General features: G+C 37.4%; 1 protein-coding gene across 3 annotated transcripts in view; it reads right to left on the bottom strand.

Moving 5' to 3' along the window:
• The window catches only part of CSMD3 (CUB and Sushi multiple domains 3), a 604,683-nt gene that overhangs the window by 10,699 nt on the left and 569,105 nt on the right, over window positions 1–24,879 (bottom strand). For all 3 annotated transcript variants that reach the window (XM_005150930.4, XM_005150931.4, XM_031050517.2), the window contains 6 exons: window positions 24,486–24,665; window positions 20,345–20,518; window positions 15,971–16,144; window positions 15,651–15,724; window positions 6,858–6,969; window positions 5,376–5,555 (listed from right to left, as the gene is read on the bottom strand). In XM_005150930.4, coding sequence (XP_005150987.2) covers window positions 5,376–5,555; window positions 6,858–6,969; window positions 15,651–15,724; window positions 15,971–16,144; window positions 20,345–20,518; window positions 24,486–24,665 — 894 coding nt within the window. The remainder of the gene's footprint in view (window positions 1–5,375; window positions 5,556–6,857; window positions 6,970–15,650; window positions 15,725–15,970; window positions 16,145–20,344; window positions 20,519–24,485; window positions 24,666–24,879) is intronic.

The following is a 24,879-nucleotide window of genomic DNA, read 5'->3' as shown; positions in this document are numbered from 1 at the left end:
GATGGTACATGTGCCATCCCTGAAGACATTCAAGGCCAAGGCTGGATGTGGTTTTGAACAACCTGATCTACTTGAAGATATCTCCCTCATTGCAGGGGCACTGGACTAGACGACCTTTGAGGGTCCCTTCCAACCCAAACTATTTTGTGATTCTGTGTTTAAGACTCTGAAAACCTAAAGATGCATGCTTAATCTCCTGCTAATGGAGGAGGTCCTGTTTCTTTAAGGAATAGCAACAGAAAGAAACAAATGAGGCTCTTCCCAGTATCTCCAACTGCTCAGATGATTTGAGCATTGGAATTTGGAGAATTTATTTAATTTCTTATGTGCTTAGAGCAGGAACTCTCCCACCACTGTAGACGATCAACTAAATGCAATGGGACAGTGTAATTTCCTGCACCTGAAGCTATTTTATTTTGCAGAAACTAATTGGAATTCATTTGGCTATAAAGAAGACACATAATTCTGTCTCCTAATGTAGCATAGTCTCATGCAATGCTAGGCTCCATTCCTTGCTCCAACAATTATTTTAATATTTTGTATTTTGGATCTTGGCTTTGAACCCAGGCCTTTTTTCTCTGACCGATACTTCAAAACTGATAGATAAGAAAAGGAACAACCTTCTCCCTAAGCATTTTTTCGGCACAAAAAGGAAACTTCAGCAAGGAGCACTGAGAATGTTTTGAGAATAACTTCTAGCTGATTGCAGAAAGGTTTTTCTTGGTATATAGCTTTAAAATAACAAGAAACTAGGGCAGGGGTAGGAATTCAGCCTAAAGTTCTCATGACCAGTTACTATTGATTAATTAATCTCTATTTCCTCCTCATTTTGAACGGAATTTACTGAACATCAGTGAATATGTTTGACATGAAGGGCATGCTTCAATAGTATATGCTTTTTCACTACATCAACCTCAGGTTAGAAATAACTGGATCATACTTTCCAAATGGGTTTAGTATAAAATGCTGTAAAGTCAACCAGCCCTGTCACAGAATCATAGAATCATAGAATAGATTGGAAAGGACCTCAAGATCATCCAGTTCCAACACCCCTGCCATGGGCAGGGGCACCCCACACTAAACCATATCACCTAAGGCTTCATCCAACCCGGCCTTGAACACTGCCAGGGATGGAACATTCGCTACCTCCTTGGGCAACCCATTCCACCACCTCACCACACTCACAGCAAAGAATTTCTTTCTTATATCCAGTCTAAACCTCTGCTGTTTAAGTTTCAACCCATTACCCCTCGTCCTGTCACTACAGTCCCTAATGAATAGTGCCTCCCAAGCATCCCTGTAGGCCCCCTTCAGATACTGGAAGGCTGCGATGAGGTCTCCACGCAGCCTTCTCTTCTCCAGGCTGAACAGCCACAACTTTCTCAGCCTGTCTTCATATGGGAGGTGCTCCAGTCCCCTGATCATCCTCGTGGCCCTCCTCTGGACTTGTTCCAACAGTTCTGTGTCCTTTTTATGTTGAGGACACCAGAACTGCACACAGTACTCCAAGTGAGGTCTCACGAGAGCAAAGTAGAGGGGCAGGATCACCTCCTTTGACCTGCTGGTCATGCTCCTTTTGATGCAGCCTGCAATACGGTTGGCTTTCTGGGCTGTGAGTGCACACTGCTGGCTCATGTTCATTTTCTCATCAAAACCAACAGCCCCAAGTGCTTCTCTGCAGGGCTGCTCTGAATCTCTTCTCTGCCCAACCTGTAGCTGTGCCTGGGATTGCTCCGACCCAGGTGGAGGACCTTGCACTTGGAATGGTTAAAATTCATGAGGTTGGCATCAGCCCACCTCAAAAGCATGTCAAGGTCCCTCTGAATGGCATTCCTTCCCTCTAGCCTATCAACTGAACCACACAGCTTGGTGTCATTGGCAAACTTGCTGAGGGCACACTCAATTCCATTGTCCATGTCAGCAACAAAGATATTAAACAAGACCGGTCCCAACACCGATCCCTGAGGGACACTACTCGTTACTGATCTCCAGCCAGACATTGAACCATTGACCACCACTCTTTGAGTGCGACCATCCAGCCAGTTCTTTATCCGCCGAGTGGTCCACCTATCAAATTGATGACACACCAATTTAGAGACAAGGATATCATGTGGGACAGTGTTGAATGCTTTGCACAAGTTCAGGTAGATGACGTCAACTGCTCCACCCCTGTCCATCACTTCTGTAGCCCCGTCATAGAAGGTCACCAAATTGGTCAGGCAGGATTTTCCCCTAGTAAAGCCATGCTGGCTGTCACCAAGCACCTTGTTGTTTTTCATGTGCCCTAGGTGAATACACTTCTAGTCAAGCTTAGAACTGACATTTTAAATAGAAAATTAAATTTAAATACAAATTTTAAATGCAAACTAAAAACTAAACCAAGTTATATATGAAGTTTAAGTTTCTAGGTCCGGGTATTTGTTGAGTAGGATTTCAAGATTTGTACTTAAAGGGCCAAATTCTGATTTAGTTTCCCTACAGATCTTTTTAGAGCTCTCAACTTCAAATGTTTTATTCTTTTTCATCTACTTCCAATTGAAGTGAGCAACTTCACCTGGTGCTCTTCTCCCTTCAATAGGAGAGAGTCATTTCCCCCTCTGTAATAGGTAAAATTGAAAATATTTAAGAGATGTTTTACTTCGTCCAAATAAGAGTCCATACTTTACAATAGGTTGCTGATTCTTAGCTTTCTCCCCTGCTAAAAAGGAAGAAGCAAAGCTTCTGATCTTAAAAGTTTTTCATTTCTGTGACAAATTTTCAGGACATTGGGAAACTATGTTATATGACAAGGTAGATACATTCATAGTTACAACTTAATACTTTTTTAAAAAATGTCATATAGGTTCTTTACTATCAGATAGGACAGCTAATACTACTTGTTTCAATATCATCAGCAGAAAATTCTTGGATCAAAATACAATGCATGAATCACATTTGGCCTTCTGTAACACATCCTGAGTACAGAACAAGTCATAGTCTTCCTGGCAGCTTGCTTTCTAACACTTTCCCAAAGCTCTACTCTTATTTTCCTGCAGTGCTTGCCTGGCATGTAATGTCAGGACACCTGTTTTTTAGTAATACAAAATATGCGTTTCTTATTTGTCTCCCAAGTAGCAGTGTTTGGCTATATCCTTTTAATGCCTCTGAAAGAACCCTGGGGATAACTACATCTGAAACATTAAGTACCAGTAATCTGGAAGGTTCTTTAATTAGTCAGGAAATAGAATGCCAAACAATTGCTATATTTGATAATGTTTCTTATCTTACATGAAAAGCACCATTCTCACCATGATTTTGCTATGAAGTTTTTCATGCCCTGCCATGAAAAAGTATGCATTAAAAAAAAATACAAACAAAATAAAATATTGGAATATCAAGAACAAAGTTTGATTGCATTTTGTTTGCAAGTACTATATTGTTGCTTATATACAAATATAAAATATTAAACCCTATAGAATAAATTCATGCAGAGATTCAGACACTCACGTGGGACTTTACGCATCCTTCTCCAACATCAGAATAGAGTAAATGTATCACAGAATCATTTAAGTTGGAAAAGTTGATGACCTATAAGTTCATGAAGTCCAATTGTTAACCTTACACTGCCAAGTCCACCACTAAAGCCTGCTCCTAAGCACTACATCTACATGTCTTTTAAATACATCCACCCTCCACTTCCCTGGGCAGCATATTCCAATGTTTAATAACCCACTCTGTGAAGAAATTGGTTTCCTAAAATGCAATATAAACCTCCCCTAGAACCAACTTGAGGCTGTTTCCTCTTGTCCTGATGCTTGTTACTTGGGACATCTATTTCACCACAACCTCCTTCTACGTAGTTGTGGAGAGTGATGAGGGCTTCCATCAGTCTCCACTTCTCCAGGATAATCAACCCCAGTGTCCCCAGCCACTCCTCATAAGACTTGTACTGTAGACCCTTCAACCAGCTTTGCTACCCTTCTCTGGATGCACTCCAGCATCTCGATATCTTTCTTGAAGTGAGGGTAGAAAAAGTGAACATACTATTCAAGGTGTGGCCTCACCAGTAGAGAGTACAGGGGGATGATCACTTCCCTAGTCCTGCTGGCCACACTGTTTTTGATACAAGCCAGGATGCTGTTGGCCTTCTTGGGCACACTGCTGGCTCATATACAGCTGCCTGTCAACAACACCCCCAGGTCCTTTTCCTCTGGGCAGCTTCTCAGCCACTCTTCCCCAAGTCTGTAGTGTAGCATGGGATATTATCTAAGTGCAGGATGTAGCACTTCACCCTGTTAAAACTTATACAGCTGTTCTTGGCCCATCAATCCAGCCTGTCCTATCCTCCAGCAGATCAGTATTCCTAATCAGCTTGGTGCTATCTGCAGACTTACTGAGGCTGTTCCAGAAGACCAAGGTAGAAGTCCTGCTGACCCTTTTCCTTACTTCTCCAAGAACCAAAAACTCTTATAATTTCACAATATGGCCAAGACAGCCTCCAACCATCACATCAGCCACAGGTCCTTCTGTTTTCAAACAACTGGTCCAGCAGGGCTCCTTCCCTATTAGGCTCACTTACAAGCTGTGTCAGGAAATTCACTTCCACACACTCCAGAAGCCTTCTAGACTGTTTCTTCTCCACTGTATTGTTTTTCCAGCAGACATCTGAGAAGTCGAAGTCCCTCATGAGAACAAGGGCTAGCAACTGGAAGATTTCTCTCAGCTGTCTATATATTTCATCTATCTCTTTGTCCTGGTTAGGTCTGGAAAAGACTCCCACCACGGTATTTCACTCTTGTCCTTCCCCCTGGTTCTTACCCATAAACACTCAACCCCATTGTCACCATCATCAAGGCTCCAGAAAGTCAAAACACTCTTTAACATACAGGGCTTGCCACTACCTCTCCTTTATTACCTATAACTTTTCATGAGTTCATAGCCATCTATTGCAGCACCCGAGTTGTGCGAGTCATCCCATCACATGTCCATGATGCAGTTATATCATAGTAGTACTGCAACTGCAATAGCTGTCTTGCAGCTGACAATCTCTGTAAATAGAATTATCCTGATCTATATTTAGTAGGTATGTGCAAAACCCACTGAGATTCTTATTCTGCTGAGCTTACAAAAACGGAATCCACATCTGACTCAGTCAGAAGTTTAAAAGTAGGTGTTACCCAAATATTTGGCTTCCAGAATAGCAACTAGAACTGACACATCTGAACATGCAAATGAAGGACAAGTACATTACACACAACAGGGAAAGGATTACAATTATGCTTTCAGATGTTCTCCCTCCTAGTTCTCACCATTCTGCATTATCTTATTGGACTGCAAGTAGAGAAAATCACTGAAATATGAGAGATGAGAGATGCAGTGGGAACAAAAGAGCTTACCTTCACAAACTGGAACTTTGCCAGTCCATGTACCATCAGACCTACAGGCTCTATGCTCTGATCCTCCTGCCAGGAAGAAGCCTGGCTGACAAGTGTAAATCAATGTATAACCAAGTGAGGGAAGATCCATTCCTACAACATTAGCATGAGTTGGTGTTTCTGGTTGTTTACAGCTGTGAGCTACAAAGAAAAGATAAAATATCCTTCAGTTAAAATGCTGAAAATATTTCTGAAAGAAATGATCTATACCCATTCTAACAGGTAACTCATAAAGAAAAAGAAATCACTAAACATAAAATATTAATACATTTTTTAATTCACATAAAAAATCACTATGCAACCTATAAATTACTGTCCTGAGCCTGTAAATATGTCTTGAAGATGGACCTTTCAATTTCAAGGGATCAAAAACCAACATAAAGGTACTTGCATGACCAAAAAAAAATTGTCTGCATATGCAAACATATACAGCTTGCATCTTACCACAGCTAAAAACAATCATAGATTGTTACTTATATGACTTATGATATCTGTGTAGCATTGAATAACAGTAAATAAATGGGTCATTTGAAAAACACTATGAAAGATTGTAGATGAGACAAGTTTTAAATATCAGGTAGAAAAATTAATTACTATTCCTAATCTCATGACAGTGTCTTATGTCTTTAACAACCGCCAAAATCTGGAAGTCTTGTGTTATCTCAAAAACAGCATACCTCCAAGATCAGACCTCATCTTTCAACACAATGAGCTACTGATTTGCTGTTTGCTTAGGAGGACTGCTAGCACCAACTGAAACATTACTGCTGCTTTCTTCTGTGGATAAGTTCTCCATACGCTGAAGTGATTCTGTAAGGTCAGATCTTATAAGGTGAGAGTATTTTCAGAAAAATACCAGCTGGCCAGCTGGTTAACTATGATGCTATACCTTCAGTAAATTAGCACTGTTTACCAAAGTGTAAAAGATCTAAAAACTTAAATGACACTTCCTGTACCCAAGTAAGCATGTTCTATCCATTTCAGATTCAAAACTTGAGTTACAACCCTCTTTTTTCCCCCTTCTCAAAAATAGGTTGATTCCTTAGTTGGGAAATAACTCAAAGTCTTTACTAGAACTGCTAGTAATTGTATACTCTGGTAGAAGTTAGAGTTCTGCAGGGCTTTACCTACATGATCCTGTTCTCACCATCTCCTCTTTTCCTTGGAAGGGTTGCACCCTCTTACTTATTTTCAGCATCTCTTTGGATGAAGAGCTGTCTGTTATTCTGTCTGTTATTACTTTGTGTTGTGTTTTTCTTTTCATTGTATACGCTATTGTAGAAAAATTCACTGCAAAACCACATTTCTAGCTTCTGTAAGATAGTAATGTAAATTTTTATTAACTTTAAGCTACTAAAGCTATATGAATTAACTTTATAACAGTGTTATGGTAATTAAATATCTTAGATAAAATGATTGATCAAAAATCTATCATTTACTTACGTATACATTCTGGCTGGATTCCACTCCATGTAAGATCAGGAAGACAAGTTCGTGTTGTTGAGCCATGGAGAAGGTGTCCTTTTTTACACTGAAACTGAACTATATTTCCCACCTGTTGAAAAGTAGAAAATACAGTGATATTATTAGGAAATGTCACCAGGTTTATTTCTTCCCAATTCGATAGTAAAGCCCTCCACATAATACAGCCTCAATAAACTGTGATGCTCCTGCTGTAGAAAGTAATTTCACAGAGCATTTTGATATGAAATAAAAATTTGTTTCATTCTTATTAAAATTCTATCCCAACAACAGAAATCCTCTATGGAACAGAATGAAAACTTCTGTAGTATCTCTGTTGTGTTGCTTTGGACCCAGAATAGTTGAGGCACTGTGAGTCTGGAAACCAAGCTTAATGTGGCTTTGTAGCTCTCAACCAAGGATGAACCAGTTAGGCAATCTTGCAGAAAACCAGAGAAGTGGCAGAGATAAAATGGACAATAGGTCCTGTTGGACATTTGCTGAACTAGATCCCCTTTGTGAAATGCTGAATGAATTCACAAATTATAATCAGAAATATTTCATCAGAACATGCAAGGTATGGTCAACAAAACTATCTTATGCATCAGGGATTACAATGTTCCTATAACAGTTAAACTATTTTTATGCCAAGAGGTAAAAAACAATTGTTTTTTATATCTCGTCGATAATAGAAATCAGAATGCAAGTACATTGCAATTTACAATAGCAATTCATCTGAGATGAGTTTTAAATTATTATTATCATGTGTATATGTTGCATGAAAAGGAAAATAGAATTCTTTAGTGAACAACAGTTTCTGCATGAACTTCTTCAGTATGTCCAGTAATGGTGACATTGATGAAAATGCAAATAATTCTCAGGTTCCCTCAAGAGCAGGGAAATTCTGTTACAAGTATGTCATTCAAGGAGTAGTTTATTACATGATCTGAGTGGTTAACACAAATATTAAGGTGCAAAGATCGCATCTATTCTTCTGCAGTGACCTGTATTAATATATTTATCAATTCATGTTTAAACAAGAATTTGAAAATTTTGAACTCTATGAGACAGCACATTTATGGTTCTGTGTTTTGTTTTTTTTTTTTTGTGTGTGTGTTGGATGATGATGATTATTATTATTTTGTTTAAATGTATAACGCAATTCAAATTGATGCTCAAAGGTAAAATCTGGAATTCTTCGCAATAGTTTAGCTCTGTGAAACATTACTTCACTGCTAGAAGTAGTAATTTGAAACTTTATTGCAGTATGCCATTTCAGCTCAAGCTTCTCATCAGAATGAATTTAATAATAACCCATGAACTACAGATAATAGCTTTTCAACACAGTACATGATTTAAAATTCTCTTTTTTAATTTGTTTATGTGCTCACTGGCCTACATCATTACTTTTAGAGGATTTTGAAGAAAATGCACTAAATCAGTTGCATAATTAAGCACAAAGTGGGAAAATAATACAAGTTTTAGCAGTTGTATCAAATAGAAATAGTACTTTTCTGTGTGGTAAAGAACTTAGTTAAAATAACCAACACCAATATACTACTTTACAACAATTACTAGTCTTATGAAAGATTTATTCATTTCAGTAAGCTGCCTCTATCAAAGCAATCTCCGTTCACAGCTATGGAAAGAACACCTACCTTGTTTAATGTTTACTTTTTAGGGAATACAATACTTCAGTATTGGCTTTAAAACCAGTACCCTTTCACCCTTGCCCACATCAAAAGCAAACCTCAGTTTAACTATTAAATGTAGTTTCTTAATAAACAGAATAGGACTTTAATGTTCTTTCCATTTTATTATTTCAAAGTTGACTCTGATCTCCTTGAATATAAAACATTGAAGAAAAAAATATAATTGTTTTGTGATGTGGAGTAGCTGTACATCATGGAAGCCAATGAGGTGAAGAAGTTAGTTGGCTACTTATATTCAGCTACCTAATTATAAACTGTATACTAAGTTAGAGATTTAAACTCTAACAGTCAATAGCAATGCCAGAAGAAGCTACTGTAAGTCTTTAACTCCTTAGTTATGCTACTTCACTTGTTTTCAATTAACACCTTATGTGCTGCATTCTTTTTAAAAAAACCCCAACAACCGCATCTTCTCTTCAGAGTTCAACAGTTCTTACAATGGGAGTATCTTTCATATATTAGCTCCACTCCATGTAAATATGGGCAGTAGTGAATTAATGGAAAAACTGCAACCTTGAAATTTTCATCTACTTTTTAGGAGTATATTACCTAAAATAAATCTGTCATTGTATAAAATCTCTTTAGAGGAATAAAAAAATCAATAGATCAGAAAAAATAATTCAGTATAAAAAGTAAAAATCAGTGTAATTCTACTCATCAGAAAATTCATACTTTGTGAGCTGAAAGAACTGGAGAATCATGTCCATAATAGTTTTAGACCTATAGGACTCAATGAGTAACAGTGGAAGTTTGTTTTTTTTTAATGTTCTGTAACTTCTCACTCTTTTGTAGCTGCCTATTCATCACTTTGGATTAGTCCTTTATGAATGATGTCTTCTGCTAGAGAGATATATTGAAGGAAAACGACCTGAAAAGTAGAACCAAGAAATGCACAGATTTTTTTTTGGTTTTCCACTGTCTACCCATCTTTACTGTAGCTCAGCCTACCTTATGTCTTTACTGCAGCTTGGTTGCCTAAACATCAAACCACTTCCTTAGTCTTTAGTAGTAGAAATATACCACTAAGAATTGCATTAAGTTGCTAAGCAAGTGGCAAGGCCTACAACCAAGTAATGAAGATGCTTTTAGAAATGCTGACATGCTAGTCAAAAAAAAAACCAAAAAACCCCCCCCAAAAAAACCCAAAAAACAAAACCAGGTCCCTTAAAATTAAAAGTAATTTTAAATTACTCTTTTGGGAAGTCTGTTTTACAATATTATTGTGCCAGAGGCACCAGGTGGCGCTACAATACAGCATTCCATGGTCTTTTGCCAGTCCGAGACGTTCTGAGTTGTTCAATTTTTCTTTTTATACAGTTTGAATAGAAGCACTATTGAGGAGAGCTGGGGAAACAGCTGAAATAACTTTGCTCACTGTACTCTCCTGTTTTAGGGAAGTGTACCAAACCAGCACAACACAACTGTGTCTGCATGCAATCCTGAAAGAAAAAAAAAAGCTTTCCTTGCATACTGCTCTTCCATAGTGTCTGCTATGGTTTAGATATTCACAAAATCAACATCACTAACTTTGCCTTTTGCTAAGAACCAAAGACCATGTATTTGCTGTTCTGTAACAGGAGAAATAGTCCGAGAAGAAAATGCATAAATATAATTGTTCATCCATTTATAAAAAACAGGATAGTACTCTATTAAAAAAAAAAAAAAACAACAAAATTACACTATAGTAATGTATAATATTTATAAAAATAATAATAAATTATTACCCTTGTTATTTCTTATACTCCTTAAAAGAACATAAGATATTTCTAGCTTTCATGAGTTACTCTAGATTCAATTTTTCCTTAGACTTCAGTTTACCAAAGAACATGAAGGAATCCTAATAAACTTCTCCATCCCCAGCAATTCCTGCCAAAGGATCAACAGGCTAAGGGAATGTCAGTTATTCTTCACTAACTTTTAGCATCACATTTTAAGTGAATGAAAGCACAACTCCTTAAGTCTTTGCTGTATCTGTAGTTTAGTAGCCCAGCAATACACTTTTGCCACTATTAATAACAGGCTATTGAGACTGCAAGTCCTCTGGGCAGAGTTTGCCAGGACTCCTTTGTCTGAAAGTGTCTTGAGCTGCCTGGAGTTTTGTTTAGGTTTTTTGTTTGGTTTGTTTGTTTGTGGGGGTTAGGGGTGTGTGTGTGTGCGGTGGTGTTTTTGTGGGAGATGGTTGGTTGGTTGTTTTTTGTGGGGTTTTATTTGTTTGTTTGTTTTATTTGATTTAGCTGTAACATCAAATTTTCTTGTGATCTGGTGTTTATGAATTATTTTTATGCCTTCATTTATCTTTTTGTGATAAGCCACATCTTTATATCCATAGTAGTAACAAGAATCTATTATGTGCAATATGAGCTCTTTATCCTTAGTGTGATGCAGTAGAGTTACAGGCCTAAAACTGGAATGATAGCAAAGGCCTGAAGACTTCAACGTGGTGAAAACTCACCAGGGCCTTTTAAAGAAATGCAGGCTTGGACAGAATCAGGTTTCAGGGGTTAAAAGGAGGAAGTGTCACTGAGATGAAACATGCCTTATAGGGTAGATTGAAATATAATGTGAAGCTGCATGGTGAGCGATATAAAAGTGTGTTGGAAAAACTGTAAATAACCCGAGGTGAACCAAGAATTACAGGGACAAAAACAAACAAACAAAAAAATAAACAAAAGGGGGTGGCAAGTCAAAATCACATTCCTGATAGTGACATACTCCAAATTCTGATATCAGCACACCCCACTGACACCAGGCTGAAGCCAGAGACCTCAGGATCCCAAGAAGTAAAAGAAACCAGGAAAACTGTGTGGTGTCTGATGAGGTGTAAATTTCATTTTCATTGATGCAGTGATGATGTGAACTGTGTTAATGGAGATGACTACATTAGCTGGACTACTGGTAGCACAGCACTTCTCTTAGAATTTCATCCTACACTTCAATCAACTCTGAAGTTTTTATAAGCATTATATTCAGAGAAATAGAGTATTTGCAGGGTTGCTCCACATCTACAGATCAAGTTTCATATGCCATTTCATAAAACAGAACCCAAGAGTTTACACAGAACTATCACTACTGTAATGTAGCTATTTTCCTTTCCAAATTCAGACTGCTGTTTGGCTATCTTCAAGCTTTAATGCAGGGGGAAATAGCTGAATTTCTAAAAAAAAATATGTTGGAAAAGTATGAGAAGTAATAAATCTTACATATATGACCGGTTTCTCTATGCAGTTCTGAACTGTTCCTTCAATTTAGTAGTATGTTGTATTACAACAGCTTAAGAAGAAAGTGATGTAAGTATTTTTCTATGTTACTAGCAATATATTTGAAAAAGTATTTCAAAACCACAGTTTCTTTCCAAGGAGCAATTTATTTTCTAGATTACAGATGAAGCCAGCATTCACTAAGTTCTAAAGATAGTTTGTCTTCATTTTAACAACTGTTAAGGTGTATCTGTCAAATCAAAAATACTCAGATGAAAGGTAAACATCCTATAAGTACATACTGATAACAATTAAAACAGGGATGCTACTCATTTACATGCCATGCCTGATATTCAAGTAGCACTCAACTGGTATTTTGATGTTACTTGAACACTTGATGTTCTTGAACACCAAAGCCACTTGATATTACTTGAACCTGATCTGCTTCTGCCTGCTGAATTCAACACTGAACAGTAAAAGCCATTCAAAATTCTGTTACCTCTGTGTTACAAAGCTCCTATTTAACCATTGAAACACCACTTAAATGTATCAGGTTTTGATATGCCTTTCAGTCAAACTTGGAATTATGTTATATATGCCTGAACTTTCAATGAAGTCAATGAGACAGGAAAACAGATAATGAAGACTAGGAGAAACAACCAGACAAAACCCCCAGCGCTGTGGAAGTTCACAATGTGAAATCAGTATTGTGAAAAGCAAGTGACAGTTAGTGATATAATCAGGTAAAAGAGGAGGTATTGTCAATTGTTGAAAAGCACTTAAAACAGAACTCCACATAGAAAAACTTGAATTCTACTGTGAGGCTACAGCTGGAAATTTTTATGAGATGGGCATAAATTTAAGACTTAAGTTATTTAAGTCACTCATATTACTTTAAAAAGTGAAGTATTTCAAGGAGTTAAGCCAAAACAAAACCACATAAGCAAAAAGAAAACACCAAACCCCCAAATGAGGAAAAAAACTCCAAAACAACACTCTAAGAGTCAGAAAATGATCTTGCATATCAACAGTAACAGCTTCTTGTTCTACATCTGCCAACTGCAAAACATTTTGCTGAATTTTGCATATGCTTTTTTTTTGATCTGTTGTTTAAAATTGTAGACAATAGATCCACCAGACAAAAGAAAATCACAGCTATCTCATCTTCAGTATTTTGGTATAATTCAGAATTATTCTTTACCTTTCTGTGATAGGACAAGGGGTAATGGGTTGAAACTTAAACAGCAGGGGTTTAGACTGTATATGAGGAAGAAATTCTTTACTGTAAGGGTGGTGAGGTACTGGAATGGGTTGCCCAGGGAGGTAGTGAATGCTCTGTCTCTGGCGGTGTTCAAGACCAGGTTGGATGAAGCCTTGGGTGATATGGTTTAGTGTGAGGTGTCCCTGCCCATGGCAGGGGGGTTGGAAGTAGATGATCTTGAGGTCCTTTCCAATCCTAACTATTCTATGATTCTATGATTCTATAATGGAGGAAAAAGTAATTCATACAGCAAGTTAATTATAGCACAATTCAATTAATTTATAGTGTATTTGTGGTTTAAATGAGTCATAACATTATTGGATATATGATGATTAAATATTTCTTTCCAGGATCTACAGACAATAACTTGTCTAGCACCAATCATTTTCACTGTTGTTTCCACCCAATAAAGAGCTAAACTCAGCTTCATCTGTACGAATGATGAATGATATTCCTACCCCTTCTTAAGTAAGCAATCACATTTAGAGTACCCAGAAATTGCATGCAGACATTTAGTTACTGTATAAAACCAAATTCACTACACAAGCATGAGGATAAGTTGCGGTCTAGGTAAGGAGACTATAGTTCATATAGTTTAAATCTGCTAGGCACTAAACTTAAAACTGTGGGATCAAGGTTGTAAAGTCTGCCAGCAAAAACACGGCTTTTAGAAAATATTTATCAGTTGACATTTAGCCTGGTATTTTGACAGTTCCATGCTAGCTGTGAGTGATGCTTTCATTCACAACTACAACAACACTACAAATTAGAAAGTCTGCATTAGCTTCTTCATTGATAGAAAGCTCATTAATATGTCAGAGCAACTATGAAAATAAAATTGTAGAAAATGGTCATTGCAATGATTCACTTCTTTCACAGTTAAATTGGGTTGCCCTCTAGCATAATGTTGTATTATACCTAATGAAAGTTAGCCCAAGGACTGCCCCTGCATATTCTCTATCTTGGCAGAAAACTGCTCTATTTCCTGAAGAAAACAGACCATTTTTTACCACTTACATATGATTGTTATCTAGAAGAAACTGAAAACCCAAAGATAACTAAAACAATCACTAAGCAGGAGGAGTGTTACATAAAGGCCACAAAAAGTCAAATAAAATAAATTTTTAGCCACAGAACATTGGAAGTCTTTAGCTACAACTTTTGTTTTTAAAACTGATTTAATTTTGTAAATTTACTCAAATTTTATCAGCCCTTTCTTGCATTTTTTGCAGTCTGCAGTTTTTGTTTAACTCCTGCTACTAGACAGGCACCACATACAAGCGGGGAGCTGATAGCTTATTCTTCTTTCTAGTCATTTTCACATGCCTGCAGTTTCAGTGCCTACACAAAACACAGTTGTTTAGGCTTTCTCTTCGTTTGTTTGCAGCTGCATCATCAGACTCCTAGCAAATTGTAAGGCTCATTTTTGCACCTCTACACCATTCACCCATAAACCTCTCATGTATGTCACTGTTTTGTCCGATTCAGAAAATCAGAAATTCAGAAGCATTTAAAATTTCAGTTCTGTTCCTAACAGAAGCATATGCGAGCACCATTTGCCACAACACACCCTTGTGGAAAAGGCAGCCAATAGCGTCCTGGGATGCATCAGGCAGGGCACTGCCAGGACATCAAGGGAGGTGATTCTTCCCCTCTGCTTAGCACTGATGAGACACAAGTGGGTGCTGGGTCTAGTGCTGGGCTCACCAGCACAAGAGAGGTAGGGACATACTTCAGTGATAGGCCAAAAATGTGATTAAGAGACAAGAACATCTGACGTACAAGGAGTGTATGAAAGAACTGGAATTGTCCAGCCTGCAGAAAGAAAGGCTCAAGAGGAATCTTATCAGTGTGCAAGTTACTGGAGGCATGAAAAGTGACAGACCTTTTCTCAGTGGTGCCCAGTGACAGGACAAGAGGAAATAGGCACAAGCTGAAACTTATGAAGTTCTGTTTAAAAATAAGAAAAAATACTTTCACTCTGCAGGTGATCAACTTGGAACATGTCACCCAGAGAGGCTATGGAGTCTCCGTCCCCACAAATATTCAAAACCACCTGGGCAGAGCCCTGATCAACCTGCCCTAGCTGACCTTCCTTTTAGAAGGGGGTCTAACTAGAAGCTCTTCAGAGGCACCTGCCAGCCTCTATGACTCTGTGATTCATTTGCAGTCACATCATTTCCAAATGTAAAAAAAAGAATTGCTTTCTAAAAATAAAAAAACAAAACCCCAAAAGCAAAACAACAAACAAACAAAACAAATACTGCTTTTTTAGAGTATGTTTACAGTAGAAGTTTGGCATACAGTATACACACTCTTAAGGAAAAAAAGCCCACTTGATAAACAGTAGGGAGCACTACTATATAGGTGGGGAGATGCTGAACTCCTTCAAGCTGAAACCAAGCAAGGTTTTACACAGTGCACTGCTAATAGGGACACAAGGTCAATGTAATCCAACAGTTAGAAATAACAAAACACAGCAGCTCCAGCAACCAGCTCTTAAAAGGTGTAAGCAGTTCCTGGAACTCTGATCAGAAGTTTCTAGACTTTGAGGAGTATAAAAATATTTTCATATGCAAGTAAAAAAAAAATTAATATACTTCACCTGATAGCCAAATGTGTTGTTTTGTGACCCATGCCTTGGGACTCCTGGATTTTCACATGCTGTGCGAGTAGGTTCTTAAAAAAAAAAAAATTAAAATAAAGACAAAATAAATTACAGTATTTTAATGATACATGCATTACAAAATTGAGCTTGTTCAACAACATGCATTACGCTTATGAGAGAAACAAAAATAAAGTTTCTTGATTCTTAGTGTGCATAGAATAACACCAGGATAACAGCTGAAAACTCCTAGATTGACTTATCAGTAAAATAAATAATATGCATTTCAAGAAATCTCAATAATATGGTTGTAACCTTACCTATACATCGAGGGGAAGATCCGCTCCACGTGCCATCTGCTTGGCAAATCCTGGTATTGGAGCCAACCAAAATAAAAGGAGGATTGCAGCTGAAAGAGACTTCTGACTGATAGATGAAGCTTTTGCCTTCTCTTTTCCCTTGAGCAGGTACTCCAGGGTCACCACAGAACTTTGCTATGAGAAAAGACATGGTAGAAATGGAAAATGTCATTTATAAAAATACACAAAATATGACACCTGATCTTGGTGATGCAGTTACTCCAAATTTATATTCATTTTATTAAACACAGGTGTCCTGGGTTCAGCAGTAGTGGTCATTTTTCTCAGTCTTAGTAGCTGGAGCAGTGCTGTGGTTTTGACCTTCAGCCTGGGAACAGTGCTGATAACACTGATGTTTTTAGTTGTTGCTAAGTAATGTTTAGTCTGACCAAGGACTTTCTGAGTCTCACGCTCTGCCAGGGAGGAGGGAAAGCTGGGAGGAAGCAGAGACAGGACACCTGACCCAAACTAGCCAAAGAGGTATTCCATACCACAGCATGTCATGACCACTGTATAAACCGGGGGCAGCTACCCAGAAGGGTTAGACCACTGCTCGGTTGGGCTGGGTATCAGTCAGGTGGTGAGCAGTTGTATTCTCTTCCCTTGTTATTTCCCTTATCATTATTATGGTGGTAGCAGCACTGTTTGTGTTAATACCTTAGTTACTGGACTGTACTTATCTCAACCCGTGGGACTTACAATCTTTTGATTCTCCTCCCCATCCCTCTGGAAGCCTTGGGTAAGGAAGGGGTGGGGGGGGAAAGGAGTGAGCTAAAGGCTGCATAGTTTCCGAGTGACAAGCTGGGCTTAAACCATGACAACAGTTCAAATAAAGAAACATTTAATAGAAATTTAGAGGGAAACCAGATAGCCAGTCTAGTCTGCTTCAGTTTGCAGCAGTTTTGTTAGCTGTTCAAAATGCCTACATAGCGGGCTTGGTCAGTAGCTTAAAGTTGGCACTTAGAGTTACACAACTTGTTTTATTAAGGCACAAATATCCACAATTCACCTCTGCCCCAAGCCACATCAATATGCAAATCCTCCTATAGAGACCAATCAGAGAGTGTATCAAAACTTCATGTCAGTTTCCCATCCTCTTCTGTTTTCTTTCTTCTGCCTCCTAACAACTATTCAACATTTTTGTGTCATTAAATACTTGTCGGACAGATTTGAGGAATCGTAAATTTTTACTTCCTCATCCTCCACTGAAGCATACGATTTGCTATGCATGGAAGTAAAACACTTAAAATTTGGTACAGCTAGCAAAAAAACCCATCAAACAATAGAGTAAATTTCAGTGGCGGTCTTGAAGTCAAACACTAATAAGCTGTTAATAGCTGGGATAAACTTGACTGATGAGAACATATTCTTAAATTGGTCTTTTTAATTTATACCTATCACCTAGACATTTGTTATGTCTAATAGAACACCATAACTAAGTGAATGCACTGCTGGCAAATACATTGTCTGTCTTCTGCAGCATAAGGTACTGATTATTGTCAGAAGCTGGATTTTGAATAGATTGAGGAAATGCAATCAGCTATGGCAAACCTTGTGTCGTCAGACTATATTTTTCCCTGACACTCTATGAATTCTGATCAGAAAATTCTCTAATACACACACACAAAAAAACCCCTCTAACCTGGATGTGTACAATGACATAATTCTAAAAAGACACACTGTACATACAGTGGAATTTTCTGTTCCACTTTTCACTTCTACAAATAAAATTTAAATTACATCTCCTAAACAATCACCTTCAAAATACATTTCTAATATCTCTTTGTCATTTATGCCTTAAGCTTTCCAAAGGACCTGCTCACATGAAATGCTCCTGCCCTCTACTTCTGTAGACACTGAGTGTATGGTAAATCCATGCACACAAGCTTTGTTGAAGAAAAAAGGCTTAATCTGTAACATACAAAAAATGTATTCAATTTCATCATTTTAAAAGGAATGTGACTGTATGCTGTATTATAGGCCAACTTATGAAAAGATCTATGAATTGGGGATAGTGTCCCACAAAGAACCTCACTGTGATTGACAGATCATGATTGTAATTTATGTTTTCATTAAAAAATTCTGAGGAAGTCTTAATTTGAAACTATATTAAACACAGATTTTTAATAGAGAGGCTGGAACTTACCTCCTGAATAGCTCCTTTCACCCACAGATTATCAACTACTCTCAGAAATAAAATAAAAAAAAAATCCTCACATTGAAAAATGTTATTTTTGGTAAGGATATTACTTTTTTAAAAAAATAAGTAAACACCACGTAATTGTCAGTCAACTTTACCCAGTCATTGAAGAGCTACTGGGTATCTGTGTCTATCAAAGTAATCATGGAAACCAGGCACCATCATAAAACATGACAGTTTTCCTCTGATATTGGAACAGCGGATTACAGAACAAACTAATGTTGCAGCAAACCAGAAGCTCTGTGAGTGCTCCCACTGCCAATGGAAGTATTTCCCAAAGGACTCTGAGAGCCACTAACAGAAACATGGTCACGGATCTTTGACACTGAAGCTGTGAAAGCTAGTCTCTTTCTTCAAAGGCATTTAATTGATTAAGAGCAAATTATATCTTTAGATAGGAATCTCCAGGCATAGGCCTATGTATATTTTTTGCTATTGCCAAACTTATAAAAACAGCAGTCCTTTACTCAAAGTACTATATGAATAATTAAGGAGACAAATTTACTAGATCATAGATGACAAATGCTAACCCAAAGACATGACCATATTCCATTCTGAATAATTATTCCATGTTATAACTTTACCATGCATATCTTCAGCTACAGGCTCTATGGAACCAAGCTGGGAACTAGATTTCTGATGTCAAGAAATGCTTAAAGATTGCTCATTGAGAATGACTTTCAACAGCTCCCTCTCATTTCTGCCAGATGGCAGCTAGTTTGAGCTCTTTGACAAGCACTGGCTGCCAATTGATTTTTCTTGCAAGCCAATGGGTAACCATTGCACATTAACAACATTCAGTTAATGTAATCTCTGCATGAAACAGACTTTAATTACCAGGCAACTGTTTTCTGTACTAACTGTATCTTTTATAAAAATTAAAGGTGGAGCCCCTTTTTCGGAACATATTACAATATTGAGTACTCCAATAGCTTGTGGTATCTGAAAATCATGTAAAGACACAATATTTGAATAAAAACCAAATTATGAAAATAATTTTTCATGGTCTTTGATGTTCACAATATAGTTGACCCTAGAAGAGCTCTATTTAGAGAACTTGAACAACAAATGTTGATTTTTCTTTTTCTTCCAGAACCAATGCCTTTCAACATGTTCCAGCTCTGGCACACACATTTTCACAATCATGAGACAAGTGTTATTGATGGTATGAGACTGTCATCAGGAAAAAAAAAACAACTATATGGTGTGTATTCATAGTAGTAGGATATAGCCAATTTTAAATGGAAGAATGTAAAAAAAAAAACAGTAAAAGAATGGAGAACTGCATTTTGCGATGTTTATCAAGCTACCTGGCAAGCTCAGCTACTTGGCAAGCTTGAATTAAACTTTAAAAACTGTACAGCCACAAACATAAAATGATCCTTTTCCAGTTTGATTCCTTGTTCAAGACCGTTACAGAGTTTCAGCAGAATAGCTATTCTGCAAATGACAGAACCTCCTTCTTCAGTGCTATCAATCAAATGTCTCTCAGAAGCCTCACAAGCACTTCTTTAAAAAGATTTTTTAAATAATGAGTTGAATGATGGCAACCTAACAAAAAAACCAAAAAAGCCACATCTGCTGTTACAATGACATTTGTAGCAACGTAAAGATCCATCAGTGCTGTAACTTTCAGGTTAACAAAGTTTACAGCATAAGACTGTAATTTAGTGTAGGGGGAAATACAATTGTCCAGGAATCACCCTGGAGCCTAGTCAACATCACCAGCAGAAGAAACCCCTCTGTGACATCAGAGAAAGTTCAGGATGAGTAATGAGCAAAGAATAGAGATTATAATGAAATTACCCCTATTCTATACGTAGCTGGGCATGAAAACAAGACAGCGTCTCTTAATCTTGTTTTGCTTTGGATCATCTGGTACACACTGCCTGTAATATTTTTTTTGTGTTTGTGTTTAAGGCTTCCTATATGCTCACAGAGGATTTACAGACATTCCTATGTCTTCCACAATCTATAAATTATCTTACAATTTTGGAAAATACAATGGTTTGAAATTAACTTAGCCACTGCGGGGGGAGAAAAAGAAAATTTAAGAAAAAAGTTGAAAACTTTACAAAGGAAAAAAAGCACTATAGTTGAATAAACAAATAGAGAACTATAAAGTAAATACATACGCAAGCACTGAGGTACTTCACCACTCCATGTTCCATTCCCAACACAGGTCAAAACAGCAGGAAAAGAGAGTTCATATCCTGGAGAGCATACATAACTAATGCTAAATCCCCAGTCCAAGTTTGTTCCTTCCAACCTTCCATTAGAGATCTGTGGTGGAGTTGGGCAGGTAACAGCTGCAATAACATTCAAAATAATTAGGTCCAGCTGCTGTAAATATCCCCAGTGTACACAATTACTAGAAGAACCATATGTGCTAATTTCACCTTTTTTAGAGGACATTACTGTCAGGACATGCTATCTTCCACCCTGTATTTTTGCCTCACTTCCTGAAGTTAGTACTTCTAGTTTCCTCTGTTTAGTAGAGAGTGGTTGATTGATGGAGTGTCTTAAATAAAACTGGATGCTGCATCAAACTGAATAGGAAGAATACCTAAAAATCAGTATGGAGACTATGAAGTGTACAATATTTAAGAGAGGTCTGGTCTATTACAAAATTATTTTGTTTGTTTAGACCACATGGAGTGTAATTATCTTTAGTTACCTTGGTAACAGTCAAATACTTTCTTCCTATTAAACCTATTAAACCAGCTTAGGTTTTGATAGTTATTAATGCCCAAGGATGAAATTTCAGGACACCTGACTTGAAAGCCTGCTTCTAAGCAGCATAATTTGGTCAGTATTTTCTTAATGAAAAGCCTGTCACCAAAAAGCATCTAGCTTCTAGCTAGAGTGAGAAAATGTAAAGATTTGCAGCCTCTTTAAATGAGAAGGCCAACAAGAAGTATTTCAGTGTAGTCAACCATATACTGAGCTACATCAAAACAATCGTGACCAGCAGTTCAAAGGAGGTGATCCTGCTCCTCTACTCTGCTCTCATGAGACCTCACTTGGAGTATTGTGTACAGTTCTGGTGTCCTCAACATAAGAAGGGCATGGAATTGTTAGAACAAGTCCAGAGGAGGGCCAAAAGGATGATCAGGGGACTGGAGCACCTCCCATATTAAGACAGGCTGTGAAGGTTGGAGCTGTTCAGCCTGAAGAAGAGAATCTGCATGGAGACTTCATAGCAACCTTCCTGTATCTGAGAAAGACCTACAAGGATGCCAGAGAGGGACACTTCATCAGGGACTGTAGTGATAGGACAAGGGGTAATGGGTTTAAACTTAAGCAGGAGAAGTCCAGGTTAGATTTAAGGAAGAAGTTCTTTACTGTGAGGGTGGTGAGGCACTGGAACGGGTTGCCCAGAGAAGTTCTTGATGTGCCATTCATCCATGGCACTGCTCAAGGCCAGGCTAGACAGAGCCTTCTGTGACATGGTCTGGGGTGAGGTGCCCCTGCCCATGGCAGGGGGGTTGGAACTAGATGATCTTAAGGTCCTTTCCAACCCAAACTGTTCTATGATTCTGTGATTCTATAGTTTCTCATTTCCAAGCTTCCCAGGAAAAAAATAGAAGCATCTACTCAGTTGTAGAAAAGAGGGCTGAAAAATGCCACAGGACAGTAGAAACAAACAGACATGACTAGTGACAAAGATAAAAGTGTTGTTCAGTGGTTAATGGTGTACTAACAGAGAAGTGCTACTTGAAAAGTGCAGGAAAAGGGGTATAAAAGAAGTTAAATGAAAAAAAATAAGAAAGAGAAAAAGAAGAAAATTAGGTCAAAATTACTAGAATAAACAAGAAAAAGGAGCAAAAAAGAGAAACTGCTAGCAAAAGAGGAAGAAAGGAAATGAAACTATTATGATTTAATTCAGTGGAGACTGTAGAGGCAAATGAGAAAAGGCGGTGACTAAAAATAAAGTAGAGAACACAGGCCACAAGAATGGAGGAAAATAAACGTTGCACTTATAACCTTTAAACTTATGTTTAGACGTCTGTCATATTGCAGTCTCAGAATAAGTCAGAGGATCTAGATTGGGAGTACTGCATATTTGTATATGGCCTGCAAGCGATTCATTGTGTGCCATTTCTCTATTCTTATACTCCTCACTGAGAAAATCTTAACAAATTACACCACAAATATTCTCTGGAGTATCAGGCATGGCTGCTTGAGAATGCTGGATGTAGTAATATTATCAAATAATCCCCTGCCAACCAGTAAACCAGATATAAATCTTAAGGCCCTTTTAATTCATACTTTCTGTTTCTCTTGCTCTGGTTCATAGTCAAAAACCAAACCACCAAACAAGCAACCAGAACCCAGAAATGGACATGATAGCTTTTACCCCACTTTCATGGTGTTTTAATAAAAGCAAGTCAAAATAAGTACTCGAAGCAGCAAAAATCTATGGGCATTCTCCAAGAACTTCATGACTAGTCTGTATTTTTTAACCTTCAAGCTGAATAATATAGGAAGAAATACAGGTTTATACTTACTAAACTAGACAGAAGCAGCATGAAAGTAGGTTAATGTCAGAATTTTAAGGTTAAAAAGGCAAAACAACACCCAGCAACAAGGCAGAATGCCTCTCTAAATATTTTGGTCAGAGATTTAACCATAAATATGTACGTCAGTTTAAGACCTAAAAGTATATTAAAAATGCAAGTCTGCAAAAAATACAATGCTTGAATAGCGGAATATTTAGTTGCAGATGAAAATGCATCCTTTTCCAACTAGGCAAAGCCAGAGAATGATTTGTAACTTCTATTTCAGTGGCCTGGCGAATATTATGTAGCCATTTTCTGCCTAGTTCATTTTCCAGTTAACTAAATGGTACCAGAAGACCCTGACACTTCCTCTTGACATTAAGAACTAGTGGCTATACATTTCAAAAGCACTACAGCCTATTATATTTTACCTTTAACTATGCAGTGAAATAAATGGGGTTTATTAAGTTACCTGCTGCACTCCCACAGACCTGTGTGAAGTACAGCAAGATTTTGAGAACAGCAGAGATACTGTATATGATTATTATTTAGTGTTTACACAAGCCATACATATGTATGACCTAAAATCAGAAAGACTCAAAACTCAAAGCCAAAATTGACCTTACTTTAAATGGCTCCATTTGAATCAAATCAAAGTTGGATTTTCTGCTCCCAGTTAGATGCCTAAAGGATTTCAGGCTGTGAGACTGTCATAAATACTTGCTCTATCTTGTGATCTTGTAAACTATTTGCTTACAACACTTGCAGACAGACAGACTCTAAAACAATAGGACCAGCATGGTCATTCTTCTGTTCTTAAAATCAGTTTTGTAATTGAAGCTGAGGCTCACTCAGAGCACAATACAAATAGAAAAAAAAAAGATCTCGAAGTCTGACATTCTCAAGAATGTGTTGGGAAAATAACTTAAAAAAATTATATTGTCAGAGGTGAATTAGAATTCAACTCAGCTTGGTAAGATATTAGGAGAACTGTAGTCAGCAAGGAAAGTAACTGGAAATGCAGTGGAGAGTTTAAATTTATTTTGTCTGTTTTGATGAACGAATTCAAGATTGGAAAATGTGAACTGCTGAGCAGGTATATATCTCTGCTTTGTCAAAACAACACAGAAGGAAGATGGATGAAAACAAGGGAAGTACAAAGTTAGCGAACTAAGTTTTAAAAGAAATCAAACATAGTGTGAACCTAGGAAGAAAATGACAAAACGGTAATGCTATGGTATCAGGAAGAGTGAGAAAAATTACTCTAGAGAGACGTTTTAGGATTTATCAAGCAAGTTTTTCAGAGAAAACTGTTTTGATGACAGAGATAAGGCGGTCTTTCTGTAATATTCAGATTTGTCACTGTTTAAATTTCAACGGAGAGCAGTAAAAATTTCCAATAAAACAGAAAAATGAGGAATGCAGTCTTTTTCTAAAACCAGGGACATATCTTTGGTATCACATGCTAACTTTAACAAGAAAAAAAAAGCTAAATCACCATTTCATATTGTCTAATTCAGCTTAGCAGCATGGTAATAAAATGTTTTATAAAGCTACAAAGAACTGTTCGACATACTATGCTGGCATGAAAAAGTAAAAGGGAAAAGAAGCAAAGGATGAATTCACCATTCTTGCAGACAAAAATATAAATTTGGTGTGTTTGTGGTAACAGTAAGTTTTGATTTCTGTGGAAATATTTGGCTGACTCATTACAATAAACAGTGGATGTAAATGTCACAGAAGAAATAGTTGACAAGAAAAATAAATGTTGTACCTTTGCATGTTGGGATTACTCCACTCCACGTGCCATTGCTAGTACAAGTGCGAATTAAAGACCTATTTGATTCCATTGTATAACCAGGTTGGCACATATAAGTAACATTTTGTCCAACAACATAATCATCGCCGTATCTCATGCCATTGGCTGGGACTCCTGGATCTCCACAACTGATAACTGCAATTAAATAGTTGAAGAACAGATTTTAGAACCTAAATGTGATTTTATTTATATGAGAGAGTAAAAACATAGGGCAAAACTAGAAATTTACTGTGGAAAAAAGGAGAAGGTAAAATTATCATATATCTCATATCCATCAAGAGCAGATAAACATGTCATCTGAATTAGCTGCCAAACACAACATGTGGAGCTGTGTAACAGTTACATTTGG

The sequence above is a fragment of the Melopsittacus undulatus genome, chromosome 1, assembly GCF_012275295.1.
Source record: "Melopsittacus undulatus isolate bMelUnd1 chromosome 1, bMelUnd1.mat.Z, whole genome shotgun sequence".
NCBI classification, from domain to species: Eukaryota; Metazoa; Chordata; class Aves; order Psittaciformes; family Psittaculidae; genus Melopsittacus; species Melopsittacus undulatus.
The sequence above is the reverse complement of the archived record's forward strand: the minus strand, read 5'-3'. Positions and strand labels throughout refer to the sequence as shown.